The 18,745-nt window shown below is 52.0% G+C and overlaps 7 protein-coding genes across 7 annotated transcripts; 3 read left to right on the top strand and 4 right to left on the bottom strand.

Annotated features, from left to right (window-relative positions):
• Positions 1–114: 114 nt before the first annotated feature.
• AA0111_g7280 (hypothetical protein) lies at positions 115–2,553 on the top strand (the record flags this gene model as incomplete). Its single annotated transcript, XM_028653597.1, has 1 exon — positions 115–2,553. The coding sequence occupies one exon, from the start codon at positions 115–117 to the stop codon at positions 2,551–2,553; it is 2,439 nt and encodes an 812-aa protein (XP_028505215.1).
• A 950-nt stretch (positions 2,554–3,503) lies between these two features.
• Positions 3,504–6,662, bottom strand: AA0111_g7279 (Kinesin-like protein; the record flags this gene model as incomplete). The annotated part of the gene is made up of 4 exons (XM_028653595.1): positions 3,504–3,674; positions 3,727–5,351; positions 5,420–6,581; positions 6,639–6,662. 4 exons carry the CDS (start codon positions 6,660–6,662, stop codon positions 3,504–3,506), a joined length of 2,982 nt encoding a protein of 993 aa, XP_028505237.1.
• Positions 6,663–7,330: 668 nt separating this feature from the next.
• On the bottom strand, positions 7,331–8,682 carry AA0111_g7278 (hypothetical protein; the record flags this gene model as incomplete). The annotated part of the gene is made up of 3 exons (XM_028653594.1): positions 7,331–8,144; positions 8,245–8,485; positions 8,652–8,682. The coding sequence occupies 3 exons, from the start codon at positions 8,680–8,682 to the stop codon at positions 7,331–7,333; spliced, it is 1,086 nt and encodes a 361-aa protein (XP_028505236.1).
• A 1,111-nt stretch (positions 8,683–9,793) lies between these two features.
• On the bottom strand, positions 9,794–11,726 carry AA0111_g7277 (hypothetical protein; the record flags this gene model as incomplete). Its single annotated transcript, XM_028653593.1, has 5 exons — positions 9,794–10,006; positions 10,055–10,153; positions 10,206–10,355; positions 10,406–11,538; positions 11,636–11,726. 5 exons carry the CDS (start codon positions 11,724–11,726, stop codon positions 9,794–9,796), a joined length of 1,686 nt encoding a protein of 561 aa, XP_028505231.1.
• Positions 11,727–14,768: 3,042 nt separating this feature from the next.
• On the top strand, positions 14,769–16,256 carry AA0111_g7276 (hypothetical protein; the record flags this gene model as incomplete). The annotated part of the gene is made up of 5 exons (XM_028653592.1): positions 14,769–14,980; positions 15,035–15,080; positions 15,137–15,294; positions 15,353–15,464; positions 15,525–16,256. 5 exons carry the CDS (start codon positions 14,769–14,771, stop codon positions 16,254–16,256), a joined length of 1,260 nt encoding a protein of 419 aa, XP_028505230.1.
• A 1,021-nt stretch (positions 16,257–17,277) lies between these two features.
• Positions 17,278–17,758, top strand: AA0111_g7275 (hypothetical protein; the record flags this gene model as incomplete). The annotated part of the gene is made up of 2 exons (XM_028653591.1): positions 17,278–17,481; positions 17,537–17,758. The coding sequence occupies 2 exons, from the start codon at positions 17,278–17,280 to the stop codon at positions 17,756–17,758; spliced, it is 426 nt and encodes a 141-aa protein (XP_028505229.1).
• A 124-nt stretch (positions 17,759–17,882) lies between these two features.
• Positions 17,883–18,479, bottom strand: AA0111_g7274 (hypothetical protein; the record flags this gene model as incomplete). The annotated part of the gene is made up of 2 exons (XM_028653590.1): positions 17,883–18,222; positions 18,358–18,479. The coding sequence occupies 2 exons, from the start codon at positions 18,477–18,479 to the stop codon at positions 17,883–17,885; spliced, it is 462 nt and encodes a 153-aa protein (XP_028505228.1).
• Between the last annotated feature and the right edge of the window lie 266 nt (positions 18,480–18,745).

Raw genomic sequence — 18,745 nt, 5'->3', positions numbered from 1 at the left:
GTTTATCCCGCCGAGGCGCGTCACCGTCACCTCTCTGGCCTTCACCCTCCAGCACGACCCCGCCTCCATGTCGCCCGCGCACAAGACGACGCGTCTCAACCGAACCGATACGCCATGACGGCCCCCCGTAGCACCCAATATGCTTCCACCATCGCAGCCATCACCGCCTCCCAAAACAGCGCGCCCGTCGCCGAATTTCGGTGCCTGTACACACAAGACGTAAAACGAAAGCAAAAACGATGGCAGGATGGATACCTCAAGTTCCACACGTTCAACAGCCGAGTAATGGTGTACGACCAAGCAAGAAACTTTCTGGGCGATACATACCACAAGGACAGCAACCAAGTGCAGGAAGGCGATGAACTCACTTTGAATAATGGCGCGCTGGTAGAGGTCGCCGAGCCCATGGGCATCACACATACAGACCTGACACAACTACTCGAGAAGAAGACGAAAGAGCAGCCCCCATCCCGCCCGACCGTTCCTTCACAACCGAAACCGTTCCAAAGACCGTCATCGGTAGCACCGGCCAACGCCCAGCGAAGCGCATCGCAACTGCGCCATAAATCACTTAATACCCTGCTTGGAACGCCGAAAGGGCCAATCGGGAAGGCCCAACCTATGAAGTCCCCGTACGAGGCTCGGAAGGAAAAAGAGAATGAACAGATTGAGGAAAGCGCGCCGAAGAGGCAGAAGACGGTCCAGCCACTCTCCAACCGGAGGGAGTCCAGCCCGGTTCAAGAAGAAAGCCCTATAGCAAAGAGAGACTCGAACATACCTTCAAGACAACCGGAAGCGAAGAATGCCCGAAAACCTGCTAAGTTTGTGCCGCCGACAGCGACCGTCATCACGATAGAACCCGAGTCCGACCCTCATTCAGCGTATTTATCAGACGTAACGCTCCCAAGCACACCACCAAAACTTCGTAGAGCGAGGGCACAATCTGGCGTAGTCCATACTCCAGCTCCGCAATCCAGTATATCCCAGCAATCATCCGTACAAACTCCAAAGATACCTAAAGGTAAGGTGCCGATACCAAGTGCAAAGGCTTTAGAGACTCCAAAGCAACGGGCCCCACCATCCTCACCCCCAGTGAGCGCCTCCAATCGCCTCATGAACGTCGATTTTGCGGTTCAACCGATAAAGGAGTCATCCAAAGACCCTACACCTACAGCGCAGCCTTCGCCTCCTCCTAATCGCAAAGTCAAATCGCTCCGGTTGTCTACAGGTGTAAAGCGCGGAAAGTTGCTTTGTCAGTCTTTGCCCCAACAGACAGTAAGAGCTGGGGGCGAGGCCAGAGCGACCAGCTTCAAAGCCAGGGTTCGGTCAACATCACGCATAACAAGCAAGGAACCATCGCCTGCAGTGTCGCAGAACAGTAATCCTCCACCACAAGAACTTGTCTCTGAAGCGTCCAGACGGATGTCCAAAGACAAGCGAGGAAGGACAGATGCGGAAGATAATGACGACGTTGCGTTAAAAAGAGCGAGGGTCTCCAAGTCACCATCACTGCCATCGCTGAGTGTCCTGGAAGATCCAGAAGTCATACACGGCTTCATGGACCAGCGACTATTAGTACCCTCGTCTCCTCCACAACCTCAGATCATGTCTTCTTCTCCTCCAGAGAATGTTCCCCAGTCTAAACCAGCTGTCACCAAAAAGATGAAGAAGATATCCGCTGAATCATCACCTAAGCCCGCGACTGCGAGACCAAAGTCACCTCCATCAAAGGAAACCGTCCGGAAAGAGCAGTCACGAAACAGCACTGTAGAGAAGCCCGCGCCAGCACACAAAGTCCCATCGCCTCCCATACCCGCGCTCGATCCACCGATACCGGTATCGAGAGACGTGTCGCCAGTGCATACCGAAGCATCAGAAGCACGATCACGTACGTCTTCAACCTCGCCTCGCAAAGTCCCCCTTTCAACCGGCGGTATCCTCAAGCGGCCAGCAAAGCGAACCAAGAAGCAACCCACCTCAACCACCACTATAGAGGAAGGCTCTGCTTTACCCCCTCGTAATGAGCCCGTAGCTCTGCCGCCACATCCCCTTCGGGCAAACAAGAAAGGACCCATGATGAGCACAACCGAACTAGCATCTCTTCTCCAAAAACCGAACAACCTGGCCAAGGTTCTCGCGGATCCTATTGAAGATGGCTTAAATATCACCAGTGCAGGGAAGTCGCCGAGCAGAAACTTCAGACGTGTGAGAAGTGAGAACGATGCACCGATACCCAGTGCAGCAGACGATTGGGAGAAGCGCAACCTAGCAAAAACCTCAAGCGATGCTACAGATCTCGTAGACGAACCGACAGCGATCGCCGTGACTGAGGAACCAAAGAAGAAGAAAAGCAGTGGGTTAGATGCGTTGATCAAGCGAACAGATCCTAGACGGAAGTTCAAAAGGACGCAGAGCCTGCAGGTGGAAACCAATGTATCACCGCCGGCTGGGGCAGAGATTGAATTACCGAGCCCTGTAGTAGATAACGATGTTGGACCATGGAGTACGGAGGCTGGCGACTTGTTCGACTGGAGACCGCCCGGAAGGGGCTGAGGGTAACAAGAGTACATGAAGAGTTTGCGTTGATTTGTGAGTGATTGTTGGCAGCAATGTGGTATGAGGCTATGTAGCGACGATAACACGATATTGATACCCCACAGCATCTGCTGTTCTAATCGCCGCTTTTTGCCAACGGTGGTGTTCATCATCGTCATGCTTTCGCTAACCTCATTTCGTGGATTCTTCTAAACTTTGCTCTTCACATGAAACAACTGAGGTATGATTTCGAAGCTACGGAATCTCAGAACGTACACCTTGTGAGACAAATGCCTACTTGGTAGGCGCACTACCTGGACAGCCATAGGATACCCTGCGCGGTCTGTAGGCTCTATATGCGATGGTAAGTTCAGCAAAGTCTTCGAGTAGAAAAAGAGAGAGATACCACGATCTCATGGAGGCATATGCATTTCATTTGTTAGGAGTCAGGCGTCCAAGTCGAACGCCGGACACTGCACACACTGAAGTTGTGCGACATTCCGGTGTCGATTTTGGAAATAAGTGTGCAGGTATAGGGTTCTGAATTCAAAGAACTAAGAGGAGCGCTGAGAGATGGATGTCAAGCCATCTAACGAACTTTCACGTCATGGCAACACCACTTAGTTTTGCTGTCTTCTCTCCTCTCATCATATCACTAGAAGCAAGATCAAGAATGAATATGCTTCGTTCATCGTTCTTCACATTGCTACCAAAAGAAATCCTGAACGCCGGCATGTTGACTGTGCGCCACACGACTTTGCCCTGTCCAGATAAACCCTGGACTCCAAACCATGGCTATATACACCAAGCAAATCAATATTGACCTCGAACACTTCAAAGGTCACTGCTCGTGCATACAAGAGGATATATACGCAAACACCTCGTCCTATCCAGAACAACCGAACGCCCATCCTGTAGCACACAAGTGTCGCAGGACCCAAAGTCAATCTACGTCTTGACAACCAAGTCTACGACGTCTTGGTCTGCTTCTTCGCCGTTCCGATGTGCGTGTTGTAAACCTTAGTTGCAAATTTGAGACTCGTAATTGTCTCTTGAAGATGTGCTTGTAGCGGGCTGACCATGACGAACATGAGCGTTTTTGAATTGCCACCCAATGAGTATTGGAGGAGGTATGTGAGCTATGAAAATGTTAGTACAAGAGTTACTCCAGATCGAAACTGTGTAACATACCTTCGAGTTTCTGTATGGCACATGTGTGCCTTCCTTTGCCGATCCAAGAGCGTTGATGACATCTCCCAGACAGCTCAAACTTTTGTTGATGTTTTGTGTCTCCTTGAGGCGCGCACCTTCAGCCTTGGAGTGTTCAAGTCGCTCTGAGCCGGCAAGATCGACCAAATTGAGCGTACCTTCGCTCCTTTCACCAGTAATCTCATTGGTACCGACAAGCTTCAGAATGAAGACAGAGTGACTTCGACTGGAACGCATGTTGGCCTTGGTGGCAGCGACCGTCCTATTCTTGTCGGCGGTCGCTAAGATTTCCTCCACGCGACCTGGACCGTCGAGCTTCACACTGACTGCACCGTCAAGGTTCGTTTGCTTTTTCGCCGCATCATGTCGCACCTCGACCTTCTTCTTGTCTAGATCCTCTGAACGACCGAGCAGATCGTTGTACGTCTCGTTGTAAACTTCGAGGAAAGAGCCTTCCATCTCGTATTTCCAGCCCTTCTCTTGCAATCGCTGCGCTTCATCCCAGATCTGGGCTGTCGCACGGGGGATCATACCATCAGCTGACGACATGGTATGTGTTTTTCCAGCTCCTGTCTGACCGTAACAGAAGATGCAGACATTGTATCCATCAAGAGCGCTTTGTACAAGCTGACTGATCTCCTCGAAAACTTCGCTGTTCTGTGACGCTGGGCCAAATACACGGTCAAACGAGTACGCATAGGCGGATGTAATGTCCTTGCCAGTTGCGCTTTGCTTGCTTGGACCAAGCACTGCCACTTCTTTGCTGTCGGTATCGTTGTCCGGGAACGAGATTTGTGCCGGATTGCGTTCGGTTTCATGGGCGGGTCGCACACGACACATAACTCTGATGTTGCCCTTGAGTTCCTGCACCTGGTTGAAAAGTTTTCGGCGTAGTGTCTCCTCTTGACGAAGCTTGTCTTGCGCTCTTTCAGCAGCTTCAATCGCATCTTGCATTCGTTTGTGAAGGTCATTGAAAGCTTGCGACTGGGCCTGGCTGTCGGACTCGAGGAAGTCGATCTTCTCCTTCATCGCCTTGTTCGCTGCGTCCAATGTAAGGTTGTTGCTTGTTGCTTCTGTGAGTTGAACTTGAAGGCTATTCTTGAGCATCCTCTCTCGGTCAAGCTCGGACTTGACATTAGTGAGTTCGCCCTGGACCAATTGGGCCTCGCGGTGTTTTGCGTCTGCTTCCATCGCAGCTGCTCTAAGCTTTGAACCATACTCCTCCTCGATCTTTTGTGCTTCTTGTACGCGCCTGCTTCGCTCCGTTTCCGTGTCGGCGTCCAGTTTCTTCCGCAAGCCGGCAAGTTCTTCGTCGTGTTCTTTCAGCAGTTTGTCGATTCGTCCTTCGAGCTCGATGCGTGTCTTCCTCTCGACCTCATCTCGTTCTCTCTCCATTCGGTCTGTGTCTTTCCGATGCCGCGACTCCAGATCCTCGACCTCAATGCGTAGTCTCCGCCGTACATCTTCAACTTCGTATGTGTGTTTCTGCTGCATCATCTCGAGTTCCATCTTTACTGACTTGAGGCAACTTCGTGTATCGTCGAGCTCCGACTCTAGGCCCTTGTTTACGATTTCCAGACGCGCGCGAATAGTTTCGAGTTCCGTGACTGTTGGGAACAATATTAGCATAATGACGTCCACGGGCCGAGATGGAAGAGCGTTATTCTTGACCTACCGCGACTTTGAAGCTGCTGAATCGATTCCTTGTAGTCAGTAGCCTGTCGCACATCTGTCTCCATCTTCTCCTTGAACATGCGGAAGTCTCGTTCCATCGCCTCCATGCGCTCATTGTAGAAATCTGGACATCGATCGTTAGTGAAGCGATTCAGAAAGGGCTTTTGTGCTGATTTCCGCGGTGTAGTAGATGGAGGCCGGAGCGGCGACGGGTCTACTCGCTGCTGCCGAGCCATTGTCGGCGTACGCTGGGGAAGTTGAGATGGAGGTATCTTTGGCTTGAGAAAAGGGTTTGTCCCGTAGTCAGAAGTCGTACCACGTCCGATTTGACTGCCACACACGTCTGCCTTGGCCGCGCCCAATGTGAGCGCGCCAACCGCTGTGCAGATGTCGTCGCAGTCTGTATCGGCAGGCTCTTCGATGACCGGAGTGACGGAGCGGAAGTGGGAAGGAGAAGAAACCGCTCTTGGACCTGAGGTACCAGCGATCCTGTGTTGGGATATATTGAGGGAGATTGTACGCTTCTTCAGATAAGAAGGCATCCCACCAGGCATTCTTGCACTGGTGGAGGGGTTTGTAGAGATAAGAAATGGTTGCACACCTTTGCGCTCTGCTTGCTCACTGTCGTCATCGTCATCTCGGTTTAGCATTGCTGTCGCAGGGCGCGGCCCTTGCTGATAGGACTTGCTCCTAGCATGGCTTCCATGGCCATAGGCCGACTTGGGTCTCACAGCCCCGGAAGCCTTAGGCGCTCCGCCCACACTGCCACTGAGAGTAGAGGCTGCAGGATGTCTCGCTGTCGGTTTCGTAGTGGCACGCGATGTAGACGCGGCGAGTCCACGCGGTACGATGCTTTTGATCCCACTCGATATCTTAGACGGCGGGGGCTTTAGTCGAGAAATGGGCTCGCCAGCCTGCTCTGCAAGAGTCTTCCGTTGCTTGAAAGCCGGCTCCGGTACTGGTGTAGTTAGCGACCTGTCCGGTGCTACTGATATAGGGAGGGGCAATATACAGCCGGAGGGCTTGTGTTTCGCTGTAGGTATCGGCATTCCACTTCGCGCGTTGGCACCGGCTTCGTGCAATTCGCCGAGGGCGCGAGTCGGCGATGAGGTGATGTTGGAAAAGGTCGAGGGTGGTTTAATGCCTGAGCGCTTCGTGGTACTCTATACAATGGTCGCGAAGTCAGACTTGCGCCGGGCAAGGGATGGGGGCATACGTACAGTGTTTTCGTTCGCAGCGTCCATAATCGAATCTTGTCTACCTACGTCTAGCGGAGGAAGGATATCAGTAAAGCATACCCCGGCGCGGCCAAAAAGCACAAGCGCGTCGTCGTTGTCGTTGACGTTGCTGTTGCGGAGGTCGGATATCGATTGTTTGGGCCTGCGCTCGGACGGTAAACAGAGGAAACCGCCATCCCTGTAGCCACATGCTAACTTCGGTTAGCTGGCATGTCGCGAGCAACGCCGTGCCATCTCGACTCCATGCATGGTTTTGTCTATGCCAACCTCGATGTACGAAGCCTTATCGAACATAGACCGATGACCAACCGAGATATAGCTTCAAGTCGCGTTATCGCTGCCATCACCTAAAAGGACCAATACTATGGCATTCACACATGTCTGGATCTCGTAGTCTCTTCGATTGGACTTGCAATAGACATCTCCCTGCGCTGCGCCGGGACTAAACACCTACGTGCCCAGAAACAAGAAGTCGGAACGAAGAACATGAGAGAAGACAGAGGAAGCTAGATATGGTCGTTTTGAAAGTTCATAGTGATATCATGTTGATATTGCATACTAGCGATAGATAACTCGGTGCTATCAGCTCTGAAACTTCTTACTCAGCGATCTTCCTGTCTCCACCACCCATCCGTCCTGTCCTTTCCGTGGTTCACCACCACCTTCTCCTTCATCTATCGTTTCCTCCTGCCCCAAACCTTCAGAAATTCAACCTTATCCTCAACGCCTAACCCAACCCTCTTGACTCTGCCCAACCTCGCCAAGTCCTCCGCGACCCTTTCAAGGACCTTCTGTTCATCTTCGCTAACAATACCATCAACGTCGTTCACAGCGCCGCTAACATCAACATCCATGCCATCACCGGCCTCCCCATGCTTGCCACTGAATCCGTTCCTAAAGTCAGGTTGATCGAAGATATTTGCATCGTAGCCTGATGCCTTGATCGGTGTTTGCTTCGAACTCGATGTAGGACGAGAGGGCTGGTCCTGGCTGCTACTGTTGTATACACGCGAAGCGATGCGTACTCGCATCTGATGTGACGGCTTGCTGAGCAGGCCCCAGAACCACGATGCATATCCACCGGGAACGGGAGTTGTGACATCTTGGGGTGTGTACCGAAGATTAACAGGGTAGATCTTCGTCTTGCCATCTGCACTCAGCAGACTGGGGCATAGCGGGAGGATACCTCTGCCGTTTGTTGTAGTAGTCTCGGGAAATACGCAAATTATTCTGTTCGGGTTCTCGTCGGTGAGCTGTTTGAGTGAGACGAGCTTGGAGGAGTCGGGTGGAGAAAGGACGGGCGGGGAGAATGCGTGAAGAATGGCGCCCAGAAGCGTTATGCGTTCGACTTTTCGGTGGTCGGGGTATGAGCGAGTGAAAATCGGTTGGAAGATACCGGCGAGGTAGAGCGGATCGAGGGGTGATGTAAAGGAGGACGCGATGATCGTGCCAGGTTTGGGGAGGTTGTTTTTCGCAGAGTGTAGTTGTCTGTTTGATGACTTAGCAGCGACTCAGGATATTCGACCTCCAGACATGGCTTCTATCTGACCTCCACCACGATTCAGCTGCAATCGACGTTTTGACGTACCCTCTCTTAACACCATCAACCTGCAAATCCACCCACCACACACCAGGGATGCCCAGCATCAGCCATAGCACCGCATACTTCAGCCTCCTCCCAATAGGAAGCCATTCCAATATTACGAAGTATAACAGTGAGAAAGCCACGACAAAGGGTGCGCGCACGCAGAAGAGGAAGAGGTATATTGGTGACCAGATGATACCGACCGGTGGAGTAGGAACGGGGAGGAACGGCGCTATTGCTGTGCCTGTAGGTCTACTGTTAGCTACATAGTTACTTTTTTGGGGAATATATCAAACGTTTGTACGTCGAAATCGACGGCGAAAGGCGGAATCAAACAAGACGTCGTGGGAAGGGGACGTGAGAATAGATTGAACTCTCCAAGAATCGCGGAGGAGTATCATTAAACGCACCTTTATCGCGGAACTGACTATATCTCTCCATGACGAGTTATGTCTAGCAAAGAAAGATTCAGGTGTGGGCGTAGTGTCACCGAGCCATCTAAGGCGAAGCCAACTTGCAACAATCGCGAGCGGAACGAGCCTTTAGCGAGAATGAAGGATCGTCACAGCGAGGCTATGTAGACGAAGCAAAGACACAGGGCGCAGCGCTGCCGGTAAAGGCTGGACAAGCTTCTTACGTTGGACCCTTCCAGCGTGGCGAAGACGTAATGCGGAGTGTGTTTGGGACGCTTTGGGCGGGACGCAAGATGAGTGGTCGTGCGAGTCATGTAATTTCGACATGTGAATGCCAAGACAGGCGTTCTGTTGGTCTGTCAACGTCATGTGCGCATATGACACTACTGACAGGAAAGACGTTGGACGGTACGGTCTACATCCAGAGCTTCTTGAGGGATTCTAGATCGTGGTCTGACTATAGGAAGTGGTATTGACTATATAGTTACCAGTTGGCTAGCACTCCTGCCAGACCGTCAAGACAGACCCGTGGACATATATGAGCGATGAAGGAACCGAGCCAAACGACGAGCAGCACTAATACACGCTCCAGTCGTGGGTATGAACAGACCATGCATGTTCCAGCCAGCAATGCAAAACCAACAAGAAAGCACACAAATGTACAAAGGAAATGGTATTGATGGTAAGTGCAACGCGACCCCAAAGAGTCTGGCGCGTCGCATATGTAGAAAGGGGGTATGTGCCAATATTACTGCTTATTTTCGTGGCCTCTCCTGCCAAATCGACGCCATTCTGCGCCAATGTCCTCCGGTTTTGTTGCGTAAAAGAGGAATGTGACTCATTGCAGCTCGGGCGCTGGCGGGGGTGGGTATCGAAGCACATTGCGCCGAAGCCATGCTCGCGGCAGTGGAAATCAAACACGCAGAGTCTGAAGCTGCAAGATGATCCTCAACCACTAGTCTCACATCTGCCCCCCTCAGACCGCCTCTTGATGCAGATTACAACTGATTACAAAGTACAGGTTCGAAGCTGCAAGAGCAGCGCTCCTACGGCTTCGACTTGAAGAAAAGTGATTATGTCGGCGCGGTGAAAGGGCATGCGCAGGGGTGTTCTCTCATCACTGTCGTCTCAATTCATGCTTACAAAGCAACATCAAGCACCAGACTGACATCGCTGACCTGCTGGCCAGCCAGATCCTCAAGCACGGGTATCAGGTCGAGAAGCTCGTTGTCGTGTGCGTCAGAGAACCAGCTGCTGATGGGAACGGCATGTTGCGGGTGGAAGATGTACGACGTGGGCGAGTTGTCGATGATGATGGTGTCCTTGAGATCGCGACCGATCTGTGAAAGGTCCTACAATGTGTTAGGAATTGAGAAGCAGGATGATGTAAGTAAACATACTTTGACATAGTTGCCCTGATGGTTGTAGCAACTTTCGCGGAACAGTCGGTGATGGACAACACCGTGGATGTCAAGCTGGGCGAGAAGTGGGTCACCGTACTGTAATGGTCAGCATACATCATGTATTAGGAAGAGTTCAAACCAAGCTTACCTTTGATACGGACGCAGTGAACACAACGACCTCGTAGAGCTCGCCCACTCTCTTCATGAACTGGTCGACGCCAGGTCGCTTGATGACATAGACATTGTGGTATTGTCCTTCGATCTCAACAGGGATGGTGAAGTCGGCTTGATGCAGAATCTGGTGCCGCATTAGTAAACAGAAGCAAACGCTCTATGTATCACACATACCTTGAAGCTGCTGTGGACCAAAGTCTCGTCCAGGTCGAGAACCAAGCACTTCTTCCCTTGGAACCTAGGTGCAATGGGTCCCAAAAGATACTTTTGTGGCTCGGCCGCATCAGCTACATCCGCAGTCTGGTGTTGCACTGCAACCTGCCTCTCGGCGAGCGGCGGGGGTGGAGGTAGATCAACCTTGGGATGTTCAGCCTCAGCCTCTGCATCCTTCTCCTCTCCCTCTTGATGAACATCATTGGTCGATAGCGGCACATCCTTCATCTCAATGTCGTTGTCGATCTGCTTCTGCTCCTCGGTCTGGTCCTGTATTATGCGCTCCTGCTCTGCTGATGGCCGAGGAAGTACCGGAGTAGCGGTGGGCGTAGGGTTTGTGATGCTTATCTGGGGATGGCCAGTCTGCAGAGTACCGGGCTGGGGTGGGGACACTGCTTCTGTTTGCTGCTTCTGGGATGGGCTTCTTGTGATGACCGGGGGCGGCGTTTCCACTGCTGGCTGTTCGGTTGTGCCATCGTTGTGGATGGGTTTCTCAGCAAGATCTGCTCCTGATGTCTCGGTTCCAGTCTTCTCATCAAGCGGGTCTTTTGAGTCCGTGTTGCTGGACTCAGCAACAGTAGGCTCCTGCTTCTTAATAGGAGTTGACTGAGACGTGCGGCCGGCGGGCACCTTCTGAGCTTGCTTGACATTTTCCAAAGGCGTAGAGTCGTCTCGCGATTCCTTTGGTGCAAAGCACGGCAGGCAGGACAACAGACCCCCAGACTTCTTCGTCTTACTCCGTGTCGATGCTGGACGGTTCGCTGTGGCAGGCACCGGAGGCGGTTGTTCGTTCTTTTCCGAGGGTGCAGCACGCGGGTGAGAGCGTTTGCTGCTCGCCGTGCTGCCAGCTCGTCGCTTGCCCATGAAGCTGCGCTTCGAGTGCTTGGAGCCTCGCCCAATACTTTCGGCGTCTGCTGCAGTTGCGCCGCTAAGGCCAGTGTTGGGGGTCTCGTTGGATTGCGACGCGGACTGGGGGACGTTCAACAGGGTGCGCTTTTGGTTCGAATCGCCTTCAGTAGGGGCAGACGACGGGCCTTGTGACGAGGATTGACCTGGAGCGAAGGAGTTGGTGGCAATGGCGTTTTGCATGGCAGCTGCATTGTGTTAGTAATCATGTCTTGGAGGGCGATGGTGGGTGATGGCGGTGGTGGTGGTGTTGGTGTTGGTGATGATGATAGATCCAAAACATACCAGTGCCGTTGGCCTGCTCCGACGACCCTACTGCCCTGTCGGTAGACGGGCGGGTTGCGTCAGCAGAGAGCTGCGTCGGCTCGGTGCTCATGGCTGCGCGTCGAACAAGTCAGACGCACAACGCGCAGGTGAGTTTGACGTGTAGTGATAGGCTTGGGTCGGATCAGAGGGCTCCTTGGGTCGTCGCGTGGTGGAACTCGCTCGCGGGTGGGAGCGGTGGATGGCTGGCTGGCAATGGCGTGGCCCGGTCGCGATTGCTTGGATTGATGCGCGAGATGGAAGGAGCGATCGCCTTGTCTCGCAGCTGGGGCAGTCGCTATCGTCGAGGGAGTCCGAGGAAGAGAGCGAGGGCGACGGGGAGCGAAGCTTGGATACGCTGCTTGGGATGAGGCTGGTTCGCTAAGGTGGACGGAAATGAGACGCCGTCTTTCACCGTCATCAGCGCCAAAGCTCCACAACAACCGCCAGTTCACTTGAGCAGCACGGCTTCTCTCACACGTTCGTTGGCGCGACGGCGACGGCGATTGCAATGTAGCCTTTGTATTCTGTGGTAGAGGCAATGCGCTCACAACGATGGCATTCTGCGAGCTGTATCGGGGCTGTGCAAGAGCTGCCACACTCGACAGCGACAGGGGCCTCTTTATGGGGGACCCCCAATAACCATGCCATTTCGCCCCTAGCCTGCAATTGCCCTAGCCAGAGAGTGCATGGCCAGGCCCATATACAATACCCTCACTCCACGCTGCACATCTCCAAGGGAGGACTATTCATCATTCATTCGCCCAATCACACCCTCTACTGCATCGCGGAGCAGGCGCGTCACACAGGGAAATGACAGCCAAGCATCTTGATCAAAGGCACATTAGCCAGAGCCCACAGCGAACACTTGCATTCTGCTTTGCCTCTAGACTCTAGACAATTACGCTTCGAGCCCTGCATAACCTCGTCTTCGCCAAACTTTCAAAGGCGACCGACTCCCAGGCCATGCGACCGTTCGTGCGGCCACAAGCTTGCAGGTTGACTCACGGCTAGGAACTTAGGCGCCATGGTACGGGGACGCGACGTCGCCCTGGCCTATCACAACCCACATCAGCCGTAAGACCCGATGCGCTTCTGCCGCCATATGCTGGTCCAATATTGAGTGCGCCGGCATTATCCTTTCATCGATGCGCAGGAGTCACCAGCCGACTCTCAACATAACCGTCATGGCCATCGTCGTCGCAGCATCAGCGCGCTGGAGTCGTTGCTCTTGCTGTCACATGTCAGAGCCTGTCGTGTTCCACAGTGGCAAGCGCTGTGCAGGGCGGCCCGTCGCACGTCTGCCGATCTTGCAGCTTCATGCGATGGCATCCATGTCCACAGAGTCACGAGTCGCCATCCTTAGTGTGCGCCTACACGCTAATCATCATCGCCGCTGTGGTGGTGTAGTAATATACTTCGACGCAAGAGGCTCCCCGCAAAGCGCGCCATTGCCGAACGATTCCAAGAGATAAGATTCGCCCTCACAATATCCGGAGAATACGAGCCGACGATCAACCGACCGTTGCGTGCTAATCTCATCCGACCAGCCTCAAGTCGCACATGCAAGGTGGCCAAAAGAGACGTTTTCGTCACTATACGACCTTCTCGAACGGTGTTCAAAATAGTGGTAGTATTTACACATTCTAGCGGCACAAACTGTTGACGTGTGCATAGCCAACGAGTATGCCCCCTTGAGATTAGTCGAATCTCCTATGCTCAAAGGTGGTGTCTTACAAATTCTGCATAATGCTTCCATTCCCTCCTTCGCAAATCGTTCCGGGACACAGGTAAATTCTTCCCAATTTTTCTGGCTGAACAGATTCTATTCTAGCCGTGCCGTCCAGGATGATAGTTGGCCATGTCGCCCTGCGTTCGCTCTGTAGTAGAGATTCTTTGGTATAATTCGCCCTATGTTCAGCAATGGTGCTGAACCAGCAGAACATGTATGCGACTCCGGCAGTGTGCATGCACTGCTATGCGGCTCCTGACGAGCCAGATATAGGTGAGAAACTCTGATGGTGCACGCGTCTGGAAACTGTTTCGCATACTTTCTGAAGCTTCACATAGCGGGCGCATCGACTGCATATAGCTTCTGCAACTCACCAACTCAGCCCAGTGCTAACGAAAGGGGGCCTAGGGGCGGGAACTACTGGCACTACGACTTCGCCGCACCAATCACGACTATTTTGTTTTCTGTTTTAGCTATTTGGGAAGACGACTGTCTCCATGTCACCCCCAAAAGAGCTTCGGAGTTGGAGCTAACAGACGGAGTTTTGGCGATCTGTGCTAAAACACAATCTCATTGGTTTCTCTAGACCAGAGTGGAGAATGGCGGGTGTCTCTGAGTGGCGCGCTCCGTTGATCGTACGTTGCTTGTTCTGCGCCAAATCCGTAGCCTTGCCAGCAACTTTGTTACAAGATCTGGCATAAGAAATCGATCGCCTTGGCGAAGGCAACTGAGTGACAAATGCGGTACCTCCTGTGGTAGACTTTGAATGGGAAAGCTACGGGCTTGCTCGGCTCAACAGTATTTCAATATTGTCGCAACGTTTACAACCAAGAACATCAACGTCGGCACATCAGTGGGGGGATACATTCCATGGCCTTATACTGGAATTATGGCTTCATTGTCGGGTGTCCAGACTCAAGCTTCCGGTCGCTACAACGTTGTCGCCGAAAACGTGGAGTATTCGTCAGAGCTCCACACCAGACATATGCCGTGCAGCATTTTAGTCTACGGTTCTTCTCGAGCAAAAAAGCAAATGCCGGCAATGCTTTGAAGTAGGTACTCGCCCGCCAGCCACACCGAAACAACGGTTTTGTTTATGTCAACCAAAGTCATCAACGATTTTTACCATGAACATTCTCACCCGTAAGACGCAGGTGGCACATGCATAGGAGTATAGTCCGAAAACTGGTTCCCGGCGATGAGACTAGATCGTATGCTTGTTTCGATGTATATGTCGGGAAAAAGCAGTGCATGAATGACAGGAGCGAAGGGGTTTAAGATACTTGCGAGAGCCATGCATTATTGCGATGGTTGAGGTGTGAGCTGAGCTGCCCAACTTCCACTCCTTCTCGTGATTGATTCACGTCGCCATTTGCTTCGACTATGGCGCTGGCTACTAATTTGCAGCCGCTGGCTTATGCCGTGGCCTACGTTACCTTCTTTTTGGGCACCACTTCGACTTTCTTGAGATTCTACTGTCGCTACATTGTATCGCGAATTTGGGGATGGGATGACTACTTCGCTGTGGTGGTCTTCATCTTCAGTCTCGCTCAGCAAGGTGTTTTGCATATGTTTTTGTACTGGGGATGCGGATTGTAAGGACCACAGCTACTTCAAACCGAGATGCTAAGGCTAACATATATATGCAGACATATGGATGTTCTTAACACCATTCAGCAATTCGAGATTGTCAAGGTATGTCCATGTCCGAGACGATTCAGTAACAGTACTGTGCTGATGAATTGCATCAGTGGCTTTTTGTCGAGGAGATAATCTACTACTCTGTTCACTGGGTCATTAAATCCGCTTTTCTCTTCTTCTACCTCCGGTTATCGCCCGAGATTACCGCCTTCCGGTATGCCGTCTACGCTGGCGTGGGTTTGAACACTATTGTATGGGCGTGCAATATGTTAGTCATCCTCTTGTATCTGCCTCACACCCGTACAAGACTAATGTAGCATAACCAGGCTTCTTGCTTGCATTCAGTGCTTGCCTTTTGACGAAATCCTGCATCCGGGCACGCACGCAGACGCCTACTGTATGCACAAACTTATCGTCCTCGTCGGACCATGCTTATTGGTAAGCACCCCTTCTTATTCTATTCTCAAATCCCCCCAGCTAACCTGGAACCCCTCTTAGAACATCGCCTTGGATCTATATATCCTCATTCTGCCCATTTCCACCATCTGGAGCTGCCAATTGCCTTTGCGTCGCAAGGTCGCCGTCCTCAGCGTTATCGCATTCGGTAGCATATCCGTCATCATCGCAACATTCCGCCTGATTCCGCTACTCCAACTCGGTGACCAGTCCGGTGAGCCCATTGATACCTCTTGGATTCTAGGTAAAATGGTCATCATCGCCTCACTTGAGGTGCAATTCGCCATCGTCGCCGTCAACCTCCCTCTACTCAAGAAACTCTTCACAAGCCTCGCAGACGACGATAGTCTAGTAGAAGCACCGCAAGACTGGAAGTGGAAAGCCCGCAGACTTTCCTCAAACTGCAGCGACGACTCGGAAGATGACGATTTCTATGTTTCTGGAGGGAACGGACGCGGTCACCACTGGCGAAAGAGCAAAGCTATGTCCCACGACAGTTTCAGAGCAAGCATCGCTTCGAGTCTGGCATCTGACGAAGCATCTCTTGAGGCTGGTGTGGCTGTCGCACTGCCAGTATTATGGGTCAAGACCAATGTGCAAACGGTCAGAGTGGGAAGAGGTCATGTTAGTAGAGGACATGTGGTTAGGAGTCTGGTTAGATATAGTTTTGAGAGGGTTGAGGATTGTTTCCCTAGAGGCCACTTCTTGAGGACCTATGGTAGGCCCGAGTCGAGGAGACCGATGAGCGTTTTGCCGACTTGTATGGAATTATGACAGGTTTCAATGAATGGATATGAGATCTTATCGCAGTGTCGTTTATGCTACGAATGCTTCTTGCATAATGTTGACTTTCGGAGTGCAATATCCCGCGGTCGCGAATCGCCGTACATCACACGGAGAAACTGTTGCCGGCTGTCTACGAAGGGGAAAGAGCAAGCATGAAAATATGTACTACGTCTTAGAGTTTGGATCCATTGGGTAGATTGAGGATCTGTGGGCAGCTTATGCAGAATCGGGAGGGCTTCATGCTCGTTTCGTGCATTGGAAGTATAGTCATAGTCTGTCACGCACTGGACAACTGTGAGCAAGCCTTGGTGTTGTACTTGCAGTGCATTGATGGAGCACAAGTTGACGACAGTCATTCAGAAGGGAGACAAGCATTGGTTGTCCTTTCCACCGACTATTTCGCCAAGCATCGTAATTATTCAGCTGCCAAGTTCCATGGGGAGCATCGAGCAAAACTCAAAATTGCTCTAGAAAACGTTGCTTTGAAAATAGTAGCGGTCAAATCCAGCGCGCCTCGTGCGCCGATACACTAAACAAGTCGTCCTATCTTGTATATATTCGCATGCTGGATTCGTGCCTGTATTTTGTTCTGCTTCCCGCAATGGAGCGGCGACACGCCTCGAGACAGTTGTTCGCAAATCCACAGCTTCAAGACTTGGAGCTATTGAAACAATTCTCCTATATCTCGCGCTGCATCCCACTAATGACACCTACTGTATCTCTTTATCGTCCGTACTATCCATCTCTTTTACGTACTTGCGGGTTCTAGAACAACATGCGAGATTGGAGATTGCGGCGCAGCCACTACTACACCACCACCCGTCTACCACCACCTGTCTGTCGACCCCGCTTCTCGATAGCTTGTTGCGACCAATTCGGCAGGTACATTCAAGATACGCGCAATGATCCCACGCAAGCTTCAAGGTATATATAAAGTACCGCAGCACAGCAATCTACTACTTGTAACACTGTTTACATCTTGCTTCCCTGATCATCCGACTTAGGTACAATGTCCACTCTCGCTACTCAAAAGGCAACGACGCAGACCGTGCTCGATGCATACAATGCATGGGACATGGAGAAGATACTAGCGTTTCGAGCGCCAGACTGTAAACAACAAGTCATTCCTGCATCCATGGGGCGACCAAGTATGAGCAATGACGAATACCGCGAACGCCTAAAGCAAATACTGCCATGCTTCAGGAACTTCACTGTAAAGCACACGGCGTATTGCCTGAGAGACTTGCAAGCGGCTAACGTCATCCTAGGTTACCGTCCACACAGCGGTGCATGATGCGGACGCGCATACATGTATCATGCATGCGACAAGTACGGCCGATACTGACATTGGTCCATACGCAAACGAATACGCACTAATTTTGCATTTCACCGAGGATGGAAAGAAGGTTACCAAATTTCTGGAATACGTAGACTCGGCTTATTCGATAAAATTCTTTGCGGCGCTGGCGGCGGCGGGACTTGGAACTTAGTGGGACTGCAGAATGACGATTCCAGACGTGGCTAGATCATTTGGATATGTAGCATTCGCTGTGCTCTACTACGTTCAACCTCGGTTCAACCGATTGTCACCTACCTTGTCCCTCCGAAACCATGTTACCGCTTCTCGAAATCACCTTCAGGCTTCCCCGGTGAATGTGTTTGCACATGATTGTCAAATTCCTTGCCCGAGAATTTGCCCTCGCGAACTTTGTTCTGGTTCTTGTGCGCCGCGATGCTGTGTTTGTTGACGCTATCGCCATGGCGGTCTTCGACGGGTTTGGGGACGTCGGAGGCGTAGGCGGATTTGTGTTGGTGTCCTGGCCGAGTGGATTTACTGTGATCCGGGGGGCTGGGAGAAGTGGAGGAGGCTGGAGAGGGTGAGGAAGCCGGGGAGGGTGAGGAGCTGGTGGTGTAGTAGAGGGCCGCAGCACCGACGGCGGCGGTTGTGGTGAGCCTTGGGTAAGTCAGCACGGTGTGTGTCGGTTGAAGGTAAGTAGAGTAGGAATGCGTGTCCAGTGGGTTGTCCAGCGGGTGTTGGGATGCAAGTTGCGGCGCGATGAGAGTTTGTGATGGGATCTCGACTACTCACCACGTCAATCGCGAAGATACCTTCAGTGTTTCTTTGGTGCGCTGATCATAGTTGGTCGCATACTGCCTCCTCGCTGCTAGACAGACCTGGCGCGGTGCGCGGGATAGAGCTCGTAGTGACATTGCTTTTATGGAAATTATTGTGGAAAGATTGGAAACCGTATACAATGAGCCAGATGGTCCCTAGTAGAGATTATCGCGTATTGTAGATTGTCAATGGCCAATTTGGTCGCAGATACTTGGGTATGTATAAACGGTGTGTTGTTCGCGCGCTGCAAGGTACGCTATCTACGTCATCGACGTGTTTACGCGCCTGCTTTCTGGAACGCCGCGTCTGCAAACGTCCCTGGCGTGCGTCACCATCACGGCTATCATTGGTGGAACCCTGC

Source organism: Alternaria arborescens (genome assembly GCF_004154835.1).
Source record: "Alternaria arborescens strain FERA 675 chromosome Unknown contig_16, whole genome shotgun sequence".
In the NCBI taxonomy this organism is placed as follows: Eukaryota; Fungi; Ascomycota; class Dothideomycetes; order Pleosporales; family Pleosporaceae; genus Alternaria; species Alternaria arborescens.
The sequence above is the reverse complement of the archived record's forward strand: the minus strand, read 5'-3'. Positions and strand labels throughout refer to the sequence as shown.